This window comes from Oncorhynchus mykiss, chromosome 18 (genome assembly GCF_013265735.2).
Source record: "Oncorhynchus mykiss isolate Arlee chromosome 18, USDA_OmykA_1.1, whole genome shotgun sequence".
NCBI lineage: Eukaryota > Metazoa > Chordata > Actinopteri > Salmoniformes > Salmonidae > Oncorhynchus > Oncorhynchus mykiss.
Window position 1 is genome coordinate 36,200,568 of NC_048582.1, and position 20,845 is coordinate 36,221,412.

The following is a 20,845-nucleotide window of genomic DNA, read 5'->3' on the forward strand; positions in this document are numbered from 1 at the left end:
TTTTAATGATAAATCAGCGATAAATACATCTTTGGGATGGTGCGAGAGCTGGGCAATATGGACAAAAGGTAATATTGGCCATGAATGTAACTATTTCTATATCCTTCTTTTTTTATGGACAGTTACTTTACATTAGCGGCAGGGCTCTAGACAATTATTTTTCTGTGCCAAGTAAGACAACTGAGATTGTAGCCTATGACTAAAAATGTAAACTATTTTATCCAACATATCCAGGAAATCCATGATTGATATGCAACCTGCCAAAATAGGATCCAGAATGATTCGATTTATTTTTTGGGCTGATCAGAGAATTTGCCGACATCTTATTGACCTTTAGGCTATATTATTCACCACATGAGGAGAGTGGGAACTCAAAACACTTAGCTAGATTACTAACTGTAAATATGATGGCTGCTAGTGCGCTAATTGATAATATTTTAGTAACATTTAGGCTAATGTCCTACAAAAACTCTCACAACCATACTAACTACAGCCTACTCTGGTTTTAAAGTGATTTTCAAAACCGGCAGTGACTTTCGAGCCCAAGGCCCAAGGCATTTTCTTGGACCCCAAGGCACCGCAAATCTAGGTGTTTATAATGTTTCAACTTTTAACTTGATATATTTTTTTCTACAAAACGTATATGCTGACACTGGTATTGTGCTGGAGATGATGAAAATGAGTGTTGAAGAGTGGTGGAGTTGAACCCTTGAACTTTTCCTAACCAAACCATCAGTCCTAGCTTGCTATAATGAAAAATGAATTCAACAACGCCAATAAAGTTTCCAATTCGATCTTTGCTTTCAAAAGCAGCTCAAACATGTAAGAATGAACTTCATAGCCATCTAATTATTCTGCGAATCAGGGGCACAACTTTCACTGGGGAAGGGCGGAACCCACATTCTGAAATGGCATTTTTGTCCCTCTCAGTTTTATTATTGGAATGTGACACAAAACGAGGCAGCAGTGTGCTTTAGGACCACGCAGACGCCTCCCGAGCGTTAGGCTAGGCTGTTTGGCGTATTTAGACGGACTGGATTTAGGACCCCCACCGACACCACAGAGCGGGCTGACAAGGCTGTGTGAAGGCAAAGCCTCTGGAAGGCTGGTTGGACCTGCACGGGAGAGTTGATTAGAGTTCAGCAGTTACCTTTCCAGCTACACCACCGAGTTCTAACAGGAATAGAAACTGGCTACTCTTTAGTTGCGTGATGTAGCCGGCAAGGTAACTGCTGTTTAACATTTAAAAAAAGCTAGTATTGTAACCGACATGTAACGTTAGCTAATGTTTCATCCCCTCTCAAGTGAGGTGAATGAATAAGCTACGCTAGTGAGTAACGTTAGCTAATGTTTCATCCCCTCTCAAGTGAGGTGAATGAATACGCTACGCTAGTGAGTAACGTTAGCTACCACAGCCAGGTCAGCTCTGAGCCCCTAGTTATCTGTCAGATAGTAATAATAGCCCCCTCATATCGCTATCTAGCAGTTGTTTGTATGAACATGTTTTGTAGCCTTTGTTGTGTCACGTTTCAGAAGTAAATTAAATTGGCAAGTTTTTGCCAGTTGATGTACCGTTAGAGAGAGCTGGCCAAAAGTTGGCTTACAGTAGCTATCAAACGATGAAACCATCGGCCAAACAATAGAAGATTGATATTCTGAAGTTGTTTCAGTGCAATGGGAGTTGTATTAGTCAGTATGTCAATGTAACGCTATTGATCTATCAGTTTCCCGAGCAAAAGTCCCTACTTTTCACACTGACACAGTCATAAACAACTTTAACGTTACAGGTTTCACTGTCATGGTGCACAGTGGAGGTCTGTGCGGCTTTCTGTCTGATTCCCACCCGCTAACTTACCGCAAGAACTGGTCCCAAACCCAACCACAATGTTACTTTAGGCGTATTTTAGGCATGGCAGCTCACTTGCCAGCCATGGTCACAGCAATTTGGCACCCCATAGGCAATATAAAAATGAATACAAATAATTTAAGAAATAGGTTAAATGACCAGAGATTCTCACATGGCCCTTCCATTGTATTACTGGGCTATATCAGCCAATATGCTCGATGTAGTTTGAAGAGAGACTTTTGCACTTTCTCTTGAGCTATTTGTATAGCCTACCTTTAAAGGAGTGGGAAGACAGAGAAATATGGGTGATCAATATTTATCCATATTTCTACGCAATGTAGTAAAGTATAGCCTAATCATAGGTCTATTTAGGAAGCCCATTTCCATGGAAAGATAACTGTCCCGTGTTTCTCCGACCATGTATACATAGACGGCTCTATTTAATCGAGACCACAGGCGCACCTGACCTCGCAGGTATGGCTACTGAACTGGAGGCAGCAAGAATGATGACTGACACTGATTTGCAGGCAGAGACAAATAAATGATAACTTGTTGATTAAAAAAATAAAAAAATAAAGGCAACGCTGGCACATAGTCTAACCTATGTGCGTGCTGTGCTTTTTCCCTTTTCAAATTATGATGACCATTTTTTTAAATTACACTTCGACTCACGTTGGTTGAGCGCCCTCCACTTCTTTTCATTATCAATATTTATTTACAGACACTACACTACAGTCTAATCAGATTGAAGTTCATTTCATATTCAAGTTAACTGCCATGTGATTCTCTGCCCATGTGGGCAGCCTACTCTATTTCAATGAGACCACACATACTGTACTAGGCACACTAGAACTCTCACGCCCAACTAGGAGAGGTAGGCTACTGAAGTTGAGGCAGCGAATTCTGAGTGTGAATAATGCACACAAAAAAAGTGCTTCTAATACAATAGGTAGGCTAACGCGTACAAAGCAGAAAGAGGGCTGTTTCCAAATAATCTGTGGGACAACAAAAATATTTTCATCCCAAAGTCATCTGTCTGACTGCCAGCAGCATGAAAAATGCCAACCGCATCACAATGATCTCTGTTGGGACCCGCAGGTCCCGCAGGCATCCCGTGGGAATGTTGCTCTCAAGTGCTTATTAGCTGGATCAGATGGTGACAGGGGTCCCAGCAGGGTCAGACAGCCACGGAGGACCAGTCTACGGAGCTCAGGGGAATTTTGCAGTATATTTAGTGAATGATACAAAGTTCTATCTTGAATTGACCTACAGCAGCTACAGGGCAACAGTTTTAAGTTTAAAGCTACAGTCTGGGATCTGGGAATCATGGTTATTTCAATTATTGAACCGTTGATTCTATTCTTGGACAATATAATGTAAACATGTACATGGAGGTAATTCTTTGCCGTGCCTCATTTTTAGGAGGATCAGATGGTGACAGGGGTCTCAGCAGAATCAGGCAGCCAGGGAAGACTAGTCTGTGACAGAGGCGAGGTGAATTTTTGAAGACACAACACTTTATCATCTCTGTCCAGCAAACAATGGATGCTATTTTAAGGCAGTCTGACAAACCTCAAAAGTTGATTTCCAAACTGTATCAAAGGGCTTTTCCCGATGACACAAAACATAAATGTGAGGAAGGCCTGGGAGACGATGATGATGAATGATATGTTAGAATGCCCAGTCATGTTCATATAATCACAGACCATTCGTAGAACATACTACATGCCAGTGAAATGGAATATCATGCACAGGTGTTTATTTAAAAAAAAATATATATATATTTGACCTTTATTTAACTAGGCAAGTCGGTTTAAGAACAAATTCTTATTTTCAATGACTGCAGTGGGTTAAATGCCTTGTTCAGGGGCAGAACGACAGATTTGTACCTTGTCAGCTCAAGGATTCGAACTTGCAACCTTTCAGTTACTAGTCCAATGCTCTAACCACTAGGCTACGCTGCCGCCCCTATTTGCATATGTTGGGGTCTTGTGAAGGCTGTCTGAATTCTAGCAAAGAGTATGTTCTTTTATCTAAGCATGTCTTCAGATTCTCCTTCTCCCTGTTTTTGTTTGCTAGGAAATGTTGATACTGGAGACTTATCAGAAGAAACTTGTGTAACCAAGCATTTATAATGGCTAATAAATTCATTGCCATTATTTGGACGGTTGGTTATCCTCCCACAATGTATGGAAGAAATGAAAAGTTATGCACAGTATCACTAGATGTGTTTTAAGATTAAGGGTATACTGTGCAACTTTCATAAGGTCTGGATGCCTTATATGGAATATTTCACGACAAAAGGGAGTCTGTACTGAAAACATGCCTACTTCAGGGGAGACTTAGGCAATCCCTAGCTGCTGGGCTGCACAGTCCTGTTGTCGCCTTGGCCTAGTGAATGAATGTTTCACTAAGATCCTAAAGCTGAGTGGGGTGTGTTGGGTTGGAGCGCTACAGGGCCGTGGATCCCTAGGGACAGAACGGGTTGACCCAGCTATATTGTGTGCAAGTAAAGAGCTCAACAGTACTATTAGGCCTATGATGTGAATTATATGCAGGGTGTACTGTTTCTATTTGTTAATGTGTAGGTGTGTTTTCAAATAGCACTGCTGGGTGATTTAAAAAGTCATAGTCAATCGATCAATAGTATAACACTCTTTGCAAAAACATTTTTTAAATTTTTTTTTACAATATGTAGAATCTATGAGAATAGAATGGTTCAGAACTTTTGTGAAACATCACAGCACAGTTGAAAAATATATGGCAAATAGAAATCCAATATGGATGGTGTTAAGAGGTAGATGGGAGGGGTTGAATGGAGCTGAAGGATGGGACTAAAAACAAAAGACAACTATTGTAAACTATACTGTGTCCGTAAAATGTATATAGTATGTATAAGCTAGAAGTAGTAGCCTAAGTGTTGTTGTCCATTAGTTTACTCCAATTAGGGTTAGGGGAAAATATATATATACACACTACCGCTTAAAAGTTTGTGGTCACCTAGAAATTTCCTTGTTTTTTAAAGAAAAGCAAAAAAAATTGTCCATTAAAATAATATCAAATTGATCAGAAATACAGTGTAGGCATTGTTAATGTTTTAAATGACTATTGTAGCTGGAAATGGCAGATTTTTTAAATGGAATGTCTACATAGGCGTACAGAGGCCCATTATCAGCAACCGTCACTCCTGTGTTCCAATGGCAAGTTATGTTAGCTAATCCAAGTTTCTCATTTTAAAAGGCTAATTGATCATTAGAAAACCCATTTGCAATTATGTTAGCACAGCTGAAAACTGTTGTTCTGATTAAAGAAGCAATAAAACTGGCCTTCTTTAGACTAGTTGAGTATCTGGAGCATCAGCATTTGTGGGTTCGATGACAGGCTCAAAATGGCCAGAAAAAAAAGACCTTTCTTCTGAAACTCATCAGTCTATTCTTGTTCTGAGGATATTCAACATGAGAAATTGCCAACAAACTGAAGATCTCGTACAACGCTGTGTACTACTCCCTTCACAGAACAGCGCAAACTGGTTCTAACCAGAAATTAAAGAGGGAGGCCCCAGTGCACAACTGAGCAAGAGGACAAGTACGTTAGTGTCTAGTTTGAGAAATAGATGCCTCAAGTCCATAGTTCATAGTACCCGCAAAACACCAACGTCAACAGTGAAGAGGCGACTCCGGGATGCTGGCCATCTAGGCAGAGTTCCTCTGTCCAGTGCCTGTTATTTTGCCCATCCTAATTTCTTTGCATTGGCCAGTCTGAGATATGGCTTTTTCTTTGCAACTCTTTGCCTAGAAAGCCAGCATCACTGTTCTCTTCACGTTGAGACTGGCGTTTTGCGGGTACTATTTAATGAAGCTGCCAGTTCAGGACTAGAGGCGTCTGTTTCTCAAACTAGACACTAATGTACTTGTCCTCTTGCTTGGTTGTGCACCAGGGCCTCCCGCTCCTCTTTCCATTCTGATTAGAGCCAGTTTGCATTGTTCTGTTACCACCTGTTAAATCTATGACGTTAAAATGCCTATTTACTCTGTTCCATCTGACTGTTCCATCACCCCAGCCAGGCAATTTATAAACTTGATCTCCACTAGACATTATCTTACATTTCTTTTCGACTAACATTTAGTTTTCAATAGCGGAGATTTGTATAAAGCTTGCGGTCTGCCTCTGACATTTTCAACATTGTTTCAATATTCAAATTCGATCTCCAAGCGGTCCCATAGCAATGAACGTGTCGGGAGTCGGGACGACACAGACAGGCAGAAATTCTCAGCCATTCAAAATCATGAATCAGCTGGCATCATTTTTATGGCTATATACAAATAAATTATTGGTTCTCGGGCAAACGAACCGATAGAACGAACGACCAGCCGGCTTGGGAAGCAACTCTAGATTTGTGTCGGGACTATATCTTGTGGAAGGATGAAATAAACTCAGCAAAAAAAGAAACGTCCCTTTTTTAGTACCCTGTCTTTCAAAGATAATTCGTAAAAAATCTAAATAACTTCACAGATCTTCATTGTAAAAGCTCTAAACACTGTTTCCCATGCTTGTTCAATTAACCATAAACAATTAATGAACATGCACCTGTGGAACGGTCGTTAAGACACTAACAGCAGGCAATTAAGGTCACAGTTATGAAAACTTAGGACACTAAAAAGGCCTTTCTACTGACTGAAAAACACCAAATGAAAGATGCCTGCTCATCTGTGTGAACGTGCCTTAGTCATGCTGGAAGGAGGCATGAGGACTGCAGATCTGGCCAGGGCAATAAATTGCAATGTCTGTAATGTGAGACGCCTAAGACAGAGCTACAGGGAGACAGGACAGATAGCTGATCGTCCTTGCAGTGGCAGACCACGTGTAACACCTGCACAGGATCAGTACATCCGAACATCACACCTGCTTTTCTGAAAATAAACATTGCAAGTTCTTTCAGTCACCCATTTTCAGCCTTATTATTTATTTAATCAATTCTAGATAGTGAGAGGACGTTTTTTGTTGTTGCTGAGTTTAGTATGAATAAATTCATCACATTTTTTTATGAAAATATGTCAATCATTATTTGAATATGTTGGTAACCTGTTGTATAAAAGTGACACGTGCCAATATATCCGCCAAACACCGGCTTCGAGGGCATTATCACTTAAATAATGCACGCTCTAGACTACCTTTGAAGCCAATCAGAAATTAGCATTCAACAATGTCATGCTATAACTGAGCAATAAGGCCCGAGGGGTAAATGTGGTAAATGGCCAGTATACCACACAGTGGAGTGTCTGGATACAGCCCTTAGCCGTGGTATATTGGTCATATACAACAAACCCCTGAGGTGCCTTATTGCTGTTATAAACTGGTTACCAATGTAATTAGAGCAGTAAAAAGAAAATGCCTCATACTCGTGGTATATGGTCTGACATACCATTCTGGGCTCGAACCATCCATTTTATAATTAAGCAATAAAGCATGAGGGGGTGTGGTATATGGCCAATATACCACTGCTAAGGGCTGTTTTTAGGCACGATGCAAGCAAGTTTTCTGAGCCATGAATGTTGAAAGCCGTGGTATATTAGACCATATGACAAAAACATTTAATTACATCAAATTTTGTTGGTAACCAGTCTATAATAAGAATAACACACAAGGGGTGTGGTATATGGCCAATATACCACGGCTAAGGGCTGTATCCAAGCACTGTGTGTTGTGTCGTGCCTAAGAACAGTCCTTAGCCATGTATATTGGGCCTTATTGCTTAAATATACCATGGCTGAGGGTATATTATTGTTCTTACTCACAACGAGAAGCGGAGTGCCCGGATGCAGCCCTTAGCCATGTTATATTGGCCATATACCACAAGCCCTTGAGATGTCGTATTGCTATTATAAACTGGTCACAAACATAAATTAAACAGCAAACTAGTATTTTTGCGTCATAGTCGTGGTATATTGTCAGATATACACAGCTGAAATGCTGTTTCAGCAATCAGCATCCAGTACCCAAACTACCCAGTCTGTAATGTCGTATAATACATACCTGTCCCATCATGGTCTCTTTGTACTGCTTCTTCTGGGTGACCTTGATGGGCGGCAGCTTGGTGACGGCTGACACCAGGAAGTTCATGAGGATGTCCTCACAGTTAGCCAGCTGGTCCACCATGCCCTTCAGGCTGGCAGGCAGGAAATTGGTGTACAGGAAGTGGTAATATCTGAGGAGGAAGAATAAGTTAGTGAACAGGAAGTGGTAATATTTGGAGAGGGAGAAGAAGAGTTGAGAGGAACATTTGGAGGTATTTGGAAAGACCTGGGACTCATTCAAGATTAGAGTTTGGATCGATTGATTGATTTGATTGAGTTAAAAGCTAATCAAAGCAGTTCAATGTAAGTTTGATAACAGTGCTGAAATGAGTCTTTGTTGAACTGAATGAAAAATAATGCAATGAGGGTTGGGACAGGATCCACAATGCACCACTCAACATGACTGATGTACAGTATGTGGCCTCAAGTCTACTTCCTACAGTAGTGTTCAGTGGAGGTTTATGTCACTTTCAATTGTGTTTGATACCTTGTCCATTACAGCTATTACAATAAGCCCGTCATCCGATTTCTTAATCCACCAGCCTCCACTGGTAGTCAATGCTTGTCTTGGGCACGAGCTCACCAGAAAAGAGTACTGGCACCTCAAATGCTCTACTGCTTGAGTTCCTGCACCTGTTATAGAATATTAGCTCAGAAAGTATTGTGAAGCTCCTGTACCTAAATATAAACACTACCAGCCCCCAAAATAAGTACCGACAACTATTTCAGTCCAAGTCAAGCACTGCTGGTAGTGTAATACTGTTGAACAGGGTTAAGTTGCACCTATACACTGATCTTGGGTCAGTTTTACATTCTGGGGGGAGGAAGCTGATCCTAGATCTGTGCCTAGGGGAAACTTCACCCTGGAGCTTGTTCTGTAGCCTACTGTACCTGTGGTAAATGGCAGCTCCGGTCAGCACCATGGAGTAGTCGTTGGTCCACTTGGAAGTGTAGCCCCAGCGCTCTTTGTTGCTGTCCCAGAAGTGGCTCCGGGCCGGGTAGCCCACCAACCTCTCTGGGAAGCTCTGCCACACCGTGAAGGCAAAGTCCACCTGAGGAGGAAGACAAAACTGGTAGCAGACACGCATGGATTCCAGTCATTGCACTAGCGCTAGTTAGCAACTTCCTTCAAACTGCACGCAGACAGAAAAATGGTATCCAAGAGTTCATCTGACTATGGGGAAGTAGACAAAGGGCCTCATTGCCAAAATCCCAAAGTATCCATTTAATACACATTTTTACACTCAATGAATGCACACTGTCCATGTATTTCTATTTAACTTGGCAAGTCAGTTAAAGAACAAATTATTATTTACAATGCCGGCCTACCCCGGCCAAACCCTCCCCTAACCCGAACAATGCTGGGCCAATTGTGCGCCGCCCTATGGGACCATGCACAGAGGCATAGACAGATACGCGCCCTCTCTCGAATGCCGCATCACACAAACTTATTACACAAACGTGTTTTCAAAAGCTCTCTGCAGTTGGCTGACCTCTCGCTGGTTGATCAAAGCATTTAAATAAATAATTAGAGAAAACAGACAGGGTCAGCCTGGTTCCGGCAGCAGCCAGACAGAGCCTGCGTTCCAAATAACACCTTCCTCCCAATAGAGCACACTGCTTTTGACCAGGCCCCATAGGGGAAAAGCAGTCAAAAGTGGTGCACTAGGTAGAGAATAGGGTGCCATTTGGGACACAGACAGCGCCTCCACCAGAAACGGAATTAAGAATGTGTAATAACAGCCACAGGGTCATCACAAAAACAGCCTTTATGGGCTCCCACTCAAAACCTCGTCTCGGCGACATCTGTGTTCTCACGGTGCTATGCCAAACTGTGTGCCTGGCTCAGCTCGAGGAATGAAGAGAAAAGCCACCCCAGGAAGCAGAAATTAAACCCTTATTAAAACAGTCACAATGGTGGTTTCCTCAATATGCAGGGGATTCGCGACGTGATAAAAGATGCCAATTAAACAGAGAGATGGGGAGAGCAAGAAATGGAGAAAAAGAGTGAACATGAGAAAGGTGTAAGGAGTGGGAGGGATAGAGAAGGAGTATGAGAAATTGCTAGAGATAAAGAGGGCAAAATAAAGGAGAAGATGGATCCCTAAGTACTATATAAGAGAGGGGGAGAAGAGAAAGTTGCATTCGGGACAACAGTGAGGCAGTGAAAGAGGTAGGTTTGGAGCTCACTATACTTTGACTCTCTTTCTCCCCATTTCTGTACTGTAGGCTTGGTCTCTGTCAGGCGTGTTGTGCTGCCTGGAGCGTGGAGAAGTGGAGCTCCCTCACTTTTTTCAATTTGAGAATACACAAAGCTGGTGAAACTATTTCTGGAATATGTTATAAATTACACTGAACAAAAATATAAAATGCAACATGTAAAGCGCTAGTCCCATGTTTCATGAGCTGAAATAAAAGATCCCAGACATTTTCCATAGGCACAAAACATTTATTACTCTCACATTTTGTGCACAAATTGGTTTACATCCCTGTTTGTGAGCACTTCTCCTTTGCCAAGATAATCCATCCACCTGACAGGTGTGGCATATCAAGAAGCTGATTAAACACAGGTGCACCTTGTGCCGTGGACAATAAAAGGCCACTAAAATGTGCTGTTTTGTCACACAACACAAGGCCACAGATGTCTCAAGTTGAGGGAGCGTGCAATTATACTGACAGGAATGTCCACCAGAGCTGTTGACAGATAATTTAATGTTCATTTCTCTACCATAATTCACCTCAAATGTTGTTTTAAAGAATGTGGCAGTGCATCCAACTAGCCTCTTAAATGCTGACCACATGTATGGGGTTGTGTGGGCGAGTGGTTTGCTGATGTCAACGTTATGAACAGAGTGCCTCATGGTGGCGGTGGGGTTATGGTATGGGCAGGCATAAGCTACGGACAACTAACACAATTGCATTTTATCGATGGCAATTTGAATGCACAGAAATACCGCGATGAGATCCTGAGGCACATTGTGAGAATCATTTTTTAAGGTATCTGTGACGAACAGATGTATATCTGTATTCCCAGTCATGTGTAGGCTGTCATTGTAAATAAGAATTTGTTCTTAACTGACTTAGATAAATAAAACATTTATGTGAAATCCATAGATTAGGGCCTAATGAATTTCTTTCAATTGACTGATTTCCTTATGTGAACTGTAACTCAGTAAAATATTTGAAATTGTAGCATGTTGCATTTCTATATTTTCCTCAAGTTATATTTAAATTAGCACAATATAATGACAAACCAAATTAAAATGTATAGCAGCCGAGAGGTATATAAATTGTGGTTTCTTCCCCGTCTTCTCTCTGGCGGTGGCGAGAATGATGAAGAACTATACTGCGTAGTGCATACTGCGGAGGCCAGTCAGAGGCTTGACCACTTTGGCCAATCAGAACGTTGGATAAAAAAATACAAAAATTTAATCACTGTGTCTGCCTTGACATTCATAAAACTCCACAGACGCCATCGCCCAGTGGAACCCTGAACGATATATGACCACATGGTTCCAGCAACACCGCTCTGCGCCGAGGACACCCAAACCAAGAGTGGACACAGCAAATCCCATGGAGCCGGACCCTCTCTGAAAGTTGCTGTAGCCCTTCTTGGGATATATTTAGCCTACATTGGCTATTGGTTGAGACGCAGGGCTCGATCTGGCTTGGTATGTCATGGTGGGCAATTGGAAGTGTAAATTTGGGCCAAGTAGGAGGTAATAATGCATTTAGGTTACAGTTTATTGTGATGCATGAATTAATAAGCACTCCAAAATATAGAAAACAAATATTCTGCAATTCTACATAGTAATGATTTACGTTCACTACTTGGTCAATTGATTTGATAGCATGTTTAATCTACCAAATAAATTCTATGAATTGATAGTTCACCTGTTTTATTTTATTCTGTAATAGGGTATATTGTAACCATGTGTTCAAGCTAATCAAATCAAAGTTTATGATACAGTGTGCAAGCTAGACAAACTGAAATGCCTACTCGCAAAAAAAGCTCTCCTCTCCAACAGTGCAATGATATTCAGCTATGTGTATTTACTAATGTCAACAAATAGCTATACCAAGCAGTCGTAGGCCTATCAGGCAATAGGCCAAATGAAAATGGTTGTTTTTTTGTTCCTGAACTGGCCAAATGGCAGAGGTATCCTTCAGCACCACAAGTTAAAGGTTAAAAAGTTGGTTCAACTTCAACATCACAGTGCAATCCTGGCGCTGTCCTTTCAGCACCACGAAGGACGCTCCAATCGCTTAAAATGACATATCGTCCAGATCTGTTGCCTACGCCTAATAGTCCTACGCATCACTTATTATTATTATTATTATTATTATTATAAGTGATGCACCGATATGACATTTTTGGCCGATACCGATATCCAATATTTTCCTTGCCAAAAAAATGATACAGATAACCAATATAAAAAAATGTTGCGGCCTTTTAAGCATTCTAGTACATAGTTAAACACACACACATGGATGCAGCGGTGTAAGGACTGTATCTCAGTGCAAGAGGCGTCACTACAGCCCCTGGTTCGAATCCAGGTGTATCACATCCGGACGTGATTGGGAGTCCCATAGGGCGGTGCACAAATGGCCCAGCGTCGTCCGGGGTAGGCCATCATTGTAAATAAGAATTTGTTCTTAACTGACAATCAACACCTATTTCCTTCACTTACTTGCTGTGCTGTTTCGTTGGTCATTTGTTCAGTCGTTTCATTCTCACCCAGGATTTCTATGGAACACCGTTTGGGTCTTTATGTGTAAAAAAATATACTATTTAACACCATTTGACGTGTCAATTAAGCTTGTTGACCAATCAGGACCTGATTATGACTGCAGGTCACATAATAATTGAATGCGTTCATACATTTTTACGTAGTTATTATACATTGATTACACTATCACTTGTATTTCATATGTGTATGCTATGATACTGGTAAAGTTGTCTTGTGCACCTACTGTGCTGGTCATAACAAAAGCTAGCAAGCTCATGGATGCAAACAATGTTCTTCCACAAAAACATAGCAAAACGACAATCTGTTTCAGTGGCTATAATTAGCTAGCTAACTATATAGCTGGGTGTCATCATCTAATATAACCCTAATTTATAAGACAGTTCTTATTTGATTAATGGTGGTCGGACCCATTTATGTGAAGCTAGCCACAATAAGGATTAACCACGACAGTGTACTTTACGGCTAGCCTTCAAAATAAAAGTATGGCATAATTCTACTTTTTGTATTCATTTGCATCACTGTCAATGACATACTTTTATTTTGAAGGCAAACCTCAAATTCCACTATTGTGTCTAATTCTTATGGTTGCTAGCTTCACAACACAACCTGGTCGAGCCTCACTAGCCAGATGAAGCTAGCTGGCTGCTTATAACGTTAGCTTTGGGCAAAAGGGTTAAGTCGCTGGCTAGCAATTTATTTTCATGAACTAAAGTTCAATTTCAATAGGCGAACAACAAGTGGAAACCTAGCTAATACTTACTCACAAGGATTCCTAAATCATTGCTAAGAATAATGAAAATGACTGCAGTTTCTACTGCTCATTCTACAGCTCAGGCTGGTTGTATTGGTGTTAGCTAGGTACCAAGCTAAAGCTAGCTACCCCAGAAGTTGCGGTCGAACAAATGATGCTTTATTACCAACGCGGTATTGAAAACACATCGTTCGTGGCCGGTGTTTGCTTGTTTGCAGACTTTTTTGTACAGTTTTGACAGTGCTACTGTATCTTTTTTGACACGCAAAGACCCAAAATGCCATTCCATAGTATGTATGTTGTAAAGCTAATAGCAGTGACTCTATTACTGTGTAACTCCAGTGGGGCAACACCTGTCTTGTCCATTGTGGAGAGGTTGGAGTCTCTTTGATTGAGTGTGTGGACAGGTGTCTTTTATACAGGTGACGAGTTCAAACAGGTGCAGTTAATACAGGTAATGAGTGGAGAACAGGAGGGCTTCTTAAAGAAAAACTAACAGGTCTTTGAGAGACGGAATTCTTACTGGTTGGTAGGTGATCAAATACTTATGTCATGCAATAAAATGCAAATGAATTACTTAAAAATCATACAATGTGATTTTCTGGATTTTTGTTTTAGATTCCGTCTCTCACAGTTGAAGTGTACCTATGATAAAAATTACAGACCTCTTACATGCTTTGTAAGTAGGAAAACCTGCAAAATCGGCAGTGTATCAAATACTTGTTCTCCCCACTATAGGTATGCACGTCAGTTTTGACATTGGTTTTGCACATCGGCGTTAAACCAGACATTGGCCGCGATTTCACCAATGGTCATTTTAAACCAGTTACAGAGTTAAATGTCTGTGATGGAAAACTGAGGATGGATCAAAATGGTAGTTACTCCACAACACTAACCTAAATAACAGTGTGAAAAGAAGGAAGCCTGTACAGAATAAAAACATTCCGAAACGTGCAGCCTGTTTGCAATAACATGCTGACCAAACCGTATGTCCGCGTGTGCCATCGCGCACAAGTTGATTTTGTTCATCCACACCAGAAGCAATCAGGGCACGCAGGTTGAAATATCAAAACAAACTCTGAACCAATTATATTAATTTGGGGACAGGTCAAAAAGCATTAAACGTGTATGGCAATTTAGCTAGCTAGCTTGCTGTTGCTAGATAATTTGTCCTGGTATATAAACATTGGGTTGTTATTTTACCTGAAATGCACAAGGTCCTCTACTCTGACAATGAATCCACAGATAAAACGGTACACCGAATTAATTTCTCATCATCTCTCAACCTTCCTTCAAGCTTCTTTTTCTTCTTTGGACTTTATATGGGTGTTGGCAACCAACTATACAGCATTACTACAACCTACCGGGGTGTGGACCGAAGTTAATCTTTCAATCCCCCACGTGGGTATATGCTCCTAAAAACCGATGAGGTGATGAGAGAGGCCAGACTTGGAGCACGTTGAGCGTCACAAATAGAAACAATGTCCATTGTAGCGCCTGAGCATTGTGGATGCAATGATTGAACAACATAACGTGTACATTTATTTTGCCGCGCACGCGACACGAGCGGTGTGGATAGCATGTAAAGGGACAAAAGTCATTGTAAAAGTACAATGTGGCAAAGAAATTGGTCCCGACTACAAAGCATTATGTTTGGGGCAAAAGAGACACCTATTTAGGCGAGGTGCTGGCTAGCAGAGTAGAACACTCTGCACACTCTAGGAGCTCAGATGCAAAAATATTTTATGTCCATCGTTTCGACAGACATCAGGGTATAATGACAAACATTGCGGGGTGACTCGTTTATATAGTGTCAAAAGACAGACACAGGTGTCTGTAATCATGGCCGGGTGTGGCCTGATATCATTGGTTAATTCTCATTGATTAAAATACCATACAAGAAACATAAATGGATAGCGTACGATCATCGATACAATTTGGCTACATAAGCCTACAAACATTTACAATAGCAAAATCACAATGATCACAAGAATGATCAAAGTCTATGTTGAGACCGAAGGGAGCAAGGGTCTTTAAATTAAAGATCCAGGCTGCCTCTCGTTTTAACAATAAATTGTAGAGGTCACCCCCTCTCCTAGGGAGTTTGCTTCCAAAAAGTGGGCCGCAACTGGGTAAGTCGAGTTTTTGCACCTAATGGTGCTATTTATGCTCCGAGATTTGTATTTTTAATACGCTCTTTGTTTTACCCACATCATTTTTACCACAAGGACAAGTTATAAGATAAATTGCTGCCTTAGTGGAGCACGTGAAGACACCTTTGATTGGGATCTGTTTCCCTGTTTGGGGGTGTTTGAAGGATCTACATTTATAAGTGCCATTGCAATGAGCACAGCCATTACACTTGTAATTTTCATCCAGTAGGGGCGCAAATACACGTTGTGCAGGGATATCTTGGGGTGGTAAATCAGTGTTTACCAATTGATCTCTAAGATTTCTGCCCCGCGAGAATACGACCAAGGGAAGATCCATAAACACATTACCGATACTATCATCAGATCTTAGAATGTGCCAATGTTTGTGAATAATACCCTTCATTTGTTCAGAACACTCTGAATAGCGGGTAGTTAGAACGCAAGAATGCTTCTTTTTGCGAGACTGACCTTGAAAAAGGTCATATCTCGTTTCGTTTCGAATTCTCTCAATGGCAGTATTAATCTGACAATTTTTGTACCACCACTGAGTACTACTCTTCATATTTTCAAGCATGGTGTGGTTGCATCATGTTATGGGTATGCTTGTCATCGGCAAGGACTAGGCAGTTTTTTAGGATAAAAAGAAACAGAATAGAGCTAAGCACAGGCAAAATCCTAGAGTAAAACAAATTCACCTTTCAGCACTAACCTAAAACACAAGGCCAAATATACACTGGAGTTAGTTACCAAGATAACATTGAATGTTCCTGAGTGGCTTAGTTACAGTTTTGACTTAAATAGGCTTGAAAATGTATGGCAAGACTTGAAAATGGCTGTCTAGCAATGATCAACAACCAATGAAAGAGCTTGAAGAATTTTAAAAAGAATGAGCAAATATTCTACAATATATTTGCAATAATCTTAGACTTTACCCAGCAAGACTCACAACGGTAATCGCTGCCAAAAGGTGATTCCAACATGTGATTCCAACTCAAGGGATCGAATACTTATCTAAATATATGTTGTTGTTTTTTGAAGTTAGAATTTTTCTTCACCTGAGTATTTTGTGTAGATCATTAAAAAATTTAAGACAATTTAATCCATTTCAATCTTACTTTTGTAAATACAAACTGTGGAAAAAGTCAAGGGGTGTGAAGAATTTCTTAAAAGGCACTGTATCCTACAAGGCAGGCTAACAGTTTGTTAACGCCATCTGCTCTGATTCGCTCACGAAACTGCCACTCAAGAAGATTCTGAATCCATATTCCAATGAAACTGATTGAGATCAATCAAATGACTGGCATGGAGATGCAGTTTGGACGTTTCACCGGTAAAACGTGATGAATTATCATTCACGACAAACAGTAATGGCCTATTTTGAAAAGATGTAGCCTTGGACTTGGAGGCTATTAAAACATAAAACGTGTTCTTTAGACAATATGTGTGGCAGACGTTGCAATTGGAGGATGCATTTTATGCATATCCTATAAATGATAAGCTATTTCATTGGCTTCATCTGTCGGTATAAACTTTGAGGAAATGATGTCGTCATAAAAATAAAAAAATATATATTTTTAAAAGTGCTCCCTCGCTAAAATAGCACTACACCACTGGTCCCTGTGCTGACACAGCACCACACAAAGCACCGAGGGCCCTGGAGTAATGCCAACACTGACATCATCATTATCCCTCCCATCAGCAGAACAGAGCAGAGCAGAGGCCACAGCAGCTTGGTGTGCCACTACACTGACAGGGTGGGAGGGATGGAAAAGAGGGGAAGGGAAGCGAGAGAGAGAGAGAGACAGACAGAGCGTTGAGAGATGATCATAGAGATAGGGGGAGAGATACAGAGATACAGCGAGAATGGGGGGGGGGGGAGCTTACATGGGTAGAGAGTGGCCATTAAAAAAAACAGCATGAGGTGGAGTGTGGTGAGGTTAGAAAAGCAAGGAGTTAAAGGGTAGAGGAAAAGCAGGGGAGCGCACCAGAGCTTGGGAGAGAGAGTAGTCCCCTATTCCAATACAGTAGTAGGCAGTATCCTTAGTGATGTGTGGAGGAACACTAACCTCTGTGGTTGAGAGTACAGTGTCCTCATCCAGGCTGAGCACGGCGTCGGTGACAATGGTCTCGTAGGGCAGGAAGCGACTGCTCATCACCTGCATGGGGAGACAGAGTACACAGGGTCAAGTACACTGTCCTCTGTAGCTCAGTTGGTAGATGATGGCGGTTGCACCATCCAAGATAGTGGGCTTGATTCCCGGGACCACCCGTACGTAAAATGTATGCACGCATGACTAAGTTACTTTGAATATCAATATACTTTGAATGGCATATATTATTATATACTGAACAAAGATCTAAACGTAACCATTTCAACGAATTTACTGAGTTACACTTCATTTAAGAAATCAGTCAATTGAAATAATTCCTTAGGCCCTAATCTATGGATTTCACATGACTGAGCACAGGTGCAGCCATTGGTGGGCCTGGTAGGGCATTAGTCCACCCACTGGGGAGCCAGGCCTAGCCAATCAGAATGAGTTTTTCGCCACAAAAGGGCTTTATTACAGAGAGAAATATTCCTGTTTCATCAGCTGTCCAGGTGGCTGGCCTCAGACAATCCCGCAGGTGAAGAAGCTGGATGTGGAGGTCCTGGGCTAGCGTGATTACACGTGGTCTGAGATTGTGAGGCCGGTTGGACGTACTGCCAAATTCGCTAAAACAAGGTTGGAGGTGGCTTATGGTAGAGAAAGGAACATTAAATTCTCTGGAAACAGTTCTGGTGGACAATTCCTACAGTCAGCATGCCAATTGCACACTCCCTCAAATCTTGAGACATCTGTGGCATTGTATTGTGACAAAACTGCACATTTTAGAGTGAACTTTTATTGTCCCCAGCACACGGTCCACCTGTGTAATGATCACGCTGTTTAATCAGCTTCTTGATATGCCACACCTGTCAGGTGGATGGATTATCTTGGCAAACGAGACATGTTCACTAACAGTGTTACGTTGGCATAATGATTCTGGAGACAGGCGCAGGAATGCCTAATAGGGTTTTTTAGTAAGCCCAAATTACGGCGCGCCGTGTAAAGGCACGGGAACGAAGACCGAACAAACACGTAACAAAACACAGGGTTGAAACCCAAAACAAAAGAGCGAGGAGTACCTCGAATAAATAACACATGCAGAATGATTATCACATGGGGCGAGACCCGTAATCATCTGCGCAATCCACAATGGCACGAAAGCCCAAAACACACAGCACAGGTACTCACACGCACCAGCGGACATTATAACAATAATGGACCGGACATTATAACAATAATATGGACCGCCCAATGGAAACCAAAGGGCACAAGTACTAATCAGTGGGAATAGGGGACAGGTCTGCGTAATGAAAGTTCCTGAGTGATCCGTGACAAACAGGGTTGTAAACAAATTTGTGCACAAAATTGGAGAGAACTAAGCTTTTTGTGCGTATGGAAACATTCTGGGATATTTTATTTCAGCTCATAAAACATGGGACCAACACTTTTCATGTTGAGTTTATATTTTTGTTCAGTATATTTTACAACGGCACAGCACAAGGGTGGGATGCCAATACATCAAGCACTGGAAAAGACATGTCCCAATAGACATGAAGGGGTTTCTTTAGTCTTCTACTCTCCTTTCGTGACCAGTTAGGAATATGGTAACAATATGGCAGAAACCTTACTATAGATTGGATTGAGATTATCTGCTTGAATGTTGTGAAACCCTACAAAAACACACACTAGCTGAAGTAGCCCTCGTCTTACACATGACACAATTTCCCCTTTCGTGATTGTGACAAACCCGTATTTTCAATGTCTACCATACCATCCATACCATACCATCCATCCAATCCATCCATACATCTATCCCATACCACCCATACATCTATCCCATACCATACCATCCATACATCTATCCCATACCATACCATCCATACATCTATCCCATACCATACTATCCATCCCATACCATACCATCCATCCATCCATCCATCCATACCATACCATCCATTCAATACCATCCATCCATCCATACATACATTTACTGACTGAGCTGAAAGCCAAGGGTGGAGAAACACACACGCAAGTCTATGTATCATGTATATTCACTACAAATCAAACCCACTAGAAATCACCCCACAAGTATACACAGCCTCACGCACTCATTCAGCCACGGAACCACACACATGCATGGAACACAGACACTTCACACACCCCCCTCCTTTCAAACACTCCGTATAACAGCCACACACTTCCTTGTAAACTTTTCTCTGGAGACAACACTCAGCTCTGAAGGTCGGGTCATTGCAGGAATCCCTGTTCTTTCGAAAAGCTACTGCTTACATTAAAGAATGTGTGTGTGTGTGTGTGTGTGTGTGTGTATGTATACTGCATAAAGCATTTGGTAGAGAGACTAGAGAACAGAGGCTGATTAGTCAAAACAACACTTCGTACCCGCCGACCTCTGCCACAAAGTGCCCTAAACGGAACATCTTGAATGACTCAGATTGCCGAGAAGTGCGACAAAAACAACTAACAAATAACACAAATGACTCCAAATGTCTACAATTCCCAGCCACGTTTTAGTCGCTCAGAGAGAGAGATTTGCACATCACAACAACTCTATACATAATGATATTTGCAATGCCTATTATTTTGGAACTTCTGTGAGTGTAATGTTTACTGTTAATTTGTATTGTTCATTTCACTTTTGTTTATTACCTACTTCACTTGCATTGGCAATGTTAACATGTTTCCCATGCCAATAAAGCCCTTGAATTGAGAGAGAGGGGGAGGATAAGATGAGGGGGGGATAAGATGAGGATGCGATTTCATTTCCCCATCACAGATGGTTTTAATGTTAGAAGTGTGACATGTTTACCTGGGGGGAGGGGCTTGTACGCGCTAGGAATGTGAGCTCTTAGAGAAGGAATCAGCCTCCCACATTCCTCAGAGAGGGAGGAAGAGAGAAACAGGAAAAAAAGAGAGAGGGAGAGAGAGAAACAGTGAAGTATAGCGAGAGAGGGTAAAGAAAGACTGTGCAAGAGAAAGAGACACACAAAGACAGAGAGCGAGAGCCAACAAAATGTGTGGTGCAGACCACAATAACACAGTTGGGTGACCCAGCGGGAGAACCTGGGTCTCGAGCCCCCCGCTCAAAGTAATGAGCAGTCATTCTGAGTGCAACATTCTAACAGTGTAATTAATACATTTCATAATCACCCCCCCCCACAA

General features: G+C 41.5%; 1 protein-coding gene across 1 annotated transcript in view; it reads right to left on the reverse strand.

Annotated features, from left to right (window-relative positions):
* The window catches only part of ext1b (exostosin glycosyltransferase 1b), a 112,264-nt gene that overhangs the window by 4,433 nt on the left and 86,986 nt on the right, over positions 1–20,845 (reverse strand). The window contains exons 8-10 of the mRNA XM_036952640.1: positions 17,642–17,731; positions 8,812–8,972; positions 7,880–8,051 (exon numbers count right to left, since the gene is read on the reverse strand). Of these exons, the coding sequence (XP_036808535.1) occupies positions 7,880–8,051; positions 8,812–8,972; positions 17,642–17,731 (423 nt within the window). The remainder of the gene's footprint in view (positions 1–7,879; positions 8,052–8,811; positions 8,973–17,641; positions 17,732–20,845) is intronic.